This window comes from Microtus ochrogaster, chromosome 10, assembly GCF_000317375.1.
Source record: "Microtus ochrogaster isolate Prairie Vole_2 chromosome 10, MicOch1.0, whole genome shotgun sequence".
Lineage (NCBI taxonomy): Eukaryota > Metazoa > Chordata > Mammalia > Rodentia > Cricetidae > Microtus > Microtus ochrogaster.
In genome coordinates this window covers 55,081,981-55,086,025 of record NC_022016.1, presented here as the reverse complement: position 1 = coordinate 55,086,025, position 4,045 = coordinate 55,081,981, and the positions used below count along the sequence as shown (strand labels likewise).

At 54.0% G+C, this 4,045-nt stretch overlaps 1 protein-coding gene across 2 annotated transcripts in view; it reads right to left on the bottom strand.

Annotated features, from left to right (window-relative positions):
* Positions 1-3,787, bottom strand: part of Lck (LCK proto-oncogene, Src family tyrosine kinase) — a 10,806-nt gene extending 7,019 nt beyond the window's left edge. The window contains exons 1-8 of one of the 2 annotated variants that reach the window (XM_026782383.1): positions 3,683-3,787; positions 3,326-3,407; positions 3,063-3,153; positions 2,596-2,694; positions 2,252-2,355; positions 1,869-2,018; positions 1,486-1,638; positions 1,208-1,387 (exon numbers count right to left, since the gene is read on the bottom strand). In XM_026782383.1, coding sequence (XP_026638184.1) covers positions 1,208-1,387; positions 1,486-1,638; positions 1,869-2,018; positions 2,252-2,355; positions 2,596-2,694; positions 3,063-3,153; positions 3,326-3,407; positions 3,683-3,787 — 964 coding nt within the window. The remainder of the gene's footprint in view (positions 1-1,207; positions 1,388-1,485; positions 1,639-1,868; positions 2,019-2,251; positions 2,356-2,595; positions 2,695-3,062; positions 3,154-3,325; positions 3,408-3,682) is intronic. The other variant, XM_026782382.1, reaches the window with a different exon arrangement.
* Positions 3,788-4,045: the final 258 nt, after the last annotated feature.

Sequence of the window (4,045 nt, the reverse complement as noted above, 5' to 3'; positions counted from 1 at the left end):
AAAAAAAATCAAAAAGTAGACTAATAAAAACAAAACCCTGCACAAGACTGACAATCCTGGGGCTGGAGAGCTGGCTCATGGTCATATAAGTACTTGCTTTTACAGAAGACCCCAGTTCGGTTCCCAGAACCCGTGTTCAATGACTACACATAACTATAGCTCCAGGGTCTGTGATGCTCTCTTCTGGCCTCCCCAGCCACCCTAATGCATGTATACACACACACACACACATACACGTAATAAAAAATAAACTATCGCCAGTTGGTGGTGGCACACACCTTTAACCCCAGCACTCGAAAGGCAAAGGCCGGAGGGTTTCTGAGTTTGAGCCAGCCCTGTCTACAAAGAGAGTTCCCGGGGCAGCCAGGGCTACACAGAGAAATCCTGTCTCAGAAAAAAAGAGAGAAAAAAAACCACCAATGACAAAACCTATTTGCCTTTTTTTTTCTTTTTGGTTTTTTGAGACAGGGTTTCTCTGTGGCTTTGGAGCCTGTCCTGGAACTAGCTCTGTAGACCAGGCTAGTCTCAAACTCACAGAGATCTGCCTGCCTCTGCTTCCCGAGTGCTGGGATTAAAGGCGTGTGTCACCATCGCCCAGCCCCTATTTGCCTTTTTCAGAACTCATTAGCCAATGCCGTTTGTTTCCCTTCCTAAAACAGAATCTGCCCCCCCCCACCAGACAATCTGAACCACATAAAAAACCAAGGCAGGGCCGGTACTGATTTCCTCCCTCTTCATAGACCGTTGTCCTTTCATTAGTGTCCCTATCTTTTAATTACATGTATTTACTCATGGGGGCAGCACACGCATGGAGATCACAGGACAACTGGCAGGAGTCAGCGCTTGACCTCTATGTGGATTCCAGGGCTTCAACTCCTGTTTGTAAGTCTCCTCAGCAAGTACTGTTGCCTGCTGACCCACCTTGCTGACCCTAACACTGTCTTAGAGATCGAAAGAACTACTTGAAGCAGAAAGAAATCGTGTGATCGAGCCGGGCAGTGGTGACGCACGCCTTTAATCCCAGCACTAGGAAGGCAGAGGCAGGCGGATCTCCGTGAGCTCGAGGCCAGCCTGGTCTACAAGAGCTAGTTCCAGGACAGGCTCCAAAGCCGCAGAGAAACCCTGTCTCGAAGGGAAAAAAAAGATAGTGGGATGACAACAGGGTCCTCAAGTGACATAGCAGGGCCACCACAGCAGGGCCACCCACCGTTCTCCATGTATTCAGTGATTATGTAGATGGGCTCCTGGGTGACCACTGCATAAAGCCGGACCAGTCGCTGGTGCTGCAGCTGCTTCATGAGGTTAGCTTCAGCCAGGAAGGCATCGGGGGACATGCTCCCTTGCTTCAGGCTCTTCACTGCCACCTTCGTGTGCCCGTTGTAGTACCCTGGAGGTGGGTAGGTGGGTCGCGGATGAACAAGGCAGTGGCCCTGGATAGGCCAGTGTCTCACATCGAGGGGACATCTCCTCTCTTTCCATACTCACCCATCCACACTTCCCCGAACTGGCCAGCTCCCAGCCGCTCCACCAACTTCAGTGTCTCCCTGGGAACTTCCCATTCATCCTCCCACCACGGCTTCTGGGGCTTCTGGGTCTGGCAAGGACGGGTTAACTTTGTGCACAGCCCGTCCGAGGCATCTGCAAGGACAAAGGGAAGCGTGAGGCAGTCACTTTTGGAGACCTTGGGGGCTCCCTCCAGCCCCTACCTCTCTCCGCGCGTTCCTCGCAGGGGAAACAGACTGCCATGGGAGGGGAGCCTACAGGGTCGAGGGTCAGGTACTACCGATGGCTGGAGGGTCCCTAGGATGGACAGGGGGGAGATAAGCCGCTAGGGTGGGCACAGGTGAAAGTGATCTGCCAGAGCTCACTGGTGTAATGGCGGACCAGCTCGTGTAGGCCAGGAAAAGTGATCCGAGGGGAGATGTAGAAGCCGCCGTTGTCTAGGTTACGGATCTTGTAATGTTTCACCACTTCTCCCTGGTTCTGGTCGAAGTCTCTGACCGACAGTGAAAAAGATCCTGAAGAAAGATTGGAGAGGTGAGGAGGGGGGAGGAGAGGAGAAATTGGAGAGGATTAAGGCGGGGGTGGGGGAAGAGGCATTGCCTTCAGTTCATCAAGTGGCCACTGCACCACTTCCTTCAGCTCTCACCCCCCACCCCACCCCACATCCCTGCTCACCCGGAGGCACCAGCCCTCAACCCGGAGCCCCGCCCCCACACTTAGGCCCCGCCCACTAGGCCCTGCCTCTCACCCGCGGTGCTTTCACTTTCCCGGATCAGGAAGGATCCGTGCGTGTTCCCGGGCGCCAAAAGCTGCCGCTCTGCGTCTTTACGGCTCAGATTCTTGAAGAACCAGCTACATAGGGCAGAAGTAAGATCATCGGCTTTTGGTCGACCTTTTTTTTCTTTTTCTTTTTTTTAAATCTGTGTAGCCCTGGCTGGCCTCGAACTCAAAGATCTGCCTGCCGCTGCCTCCGGGATGCTGGGCTTAAAGGCGTTCGTCCTCCATCACTGGTCAAACATTCCCCGTCCCCCGGACCACCCCTCCTCTGATTCCTATATGTTGTCCCTCCTCCCCACGCGGTCCCCTGCTCACGGTTCAGGCTCCAGGCTGTTTGCTTTTGCCACGAAATTGAAGGGGATGAAGCCCTCTTCGCCAGTGGTCAGGGACTGAGCCTTCCACCACTCACCGCTCCTGCACCACAGAGACCATCAGCATGGCCTACAAAGCCACTGGAAACCCTCAGAGTCCCGTTAAGCCAGGCCACCACCTCCCTGGTACAAGCTTTCTGGTACTTTCCACCTTAACACACACACACACACACAGTGGGCTAGAAGGGTATTCACTGTGCGTGCGCACACACAAACACACACACACAGAGACACCACAGTGGGTTAGAAGGCTATTCACTGCACACATGCACAGACATACACACACGCGCACACACAGACACACACACACGGTGGGCTAGAAGGCTATTCAGTGCATGTGTGCGCACGCGTACACACACACGCACACACACACACACACATGCACACAAGGTGGGCTAGAAGGATACTCACTGCTCCAGGATTCGGAGCTGTTCACCCTTCTCAAAGCCCAGGTCTCCATCATGAGAGGGCTCATAGCTGTGCAGGGCAATAACCAGGTTGTCTGTAAAGACAGGAAGAGTCAAGAAGAACCAGCCTGGGGCTGATGGGAACAACAGAGCCCTAGAGGCACAGGGCAGGATGCAGACAAGGTAGAGGGGAGGTGGAGAGGGTACAGACACCAAGAGTCAAGCATCCACAGGCCTTACTCTTCACACCCTGCTAGATAGAGTCACCTTGTAGTGGGGAGGCTGGTGGGATGGAGCCATTATAGATGACCAGTGGGTCCCGAACCTCAGAGTCATTCCGAATAGGCAGCTGTGGGGTAGGGAACGAGGCTGGAGTCATTTTTCTCTGACCCTGGCTCCCTTTCCATTTCCCCACACTGACCGGGCCTTCTCTCTAGGTTCACCAAGTGTGTGCACTTGCCCTTAGGAAAGTCTGCTCCTTCTAGACCTCTTCCTTACTGTGCTCCAGGGAACATGGGTGTGCTGTTATTTCCAGGGCCTTTAGTTGTGATCCGTTAATTTTTTTTCTCCTGGGCACACAGCCTCCCTTTCCCCATCCCTTCACCCGTCCTGTCTTCCTCTTACCGTGGTCTTGCTGTCCAGCGGGACTATGGGATAGTGGCAGTTCTCACACACGTCAATGTTCTCGATCCAGTCATCGTCAGGGTTTGAGCTGCAGCCACAGCCCATGGTCCCTGAAGGAATGTAGAGAGGCCTGGAGGAGCTCCCCTAAGTCAGTTTCCCCAGCATCAGGCATCCTAAAGTACCGCGCTGGAATTTACCGAGCACCTAAGATTGTCTGCTCTGGGGCTTCCATTGGCCGCACACAGAAGAGCTGAAACGTGGGATGCTAGCTCCTGACTCGGTTCACTCAGAAACCTCGAGCAACAAGTAAGTTCACAGGAGGCCTAGGCCCAAGGCTAGTCCCCACCCTCCCACCTGGCATGG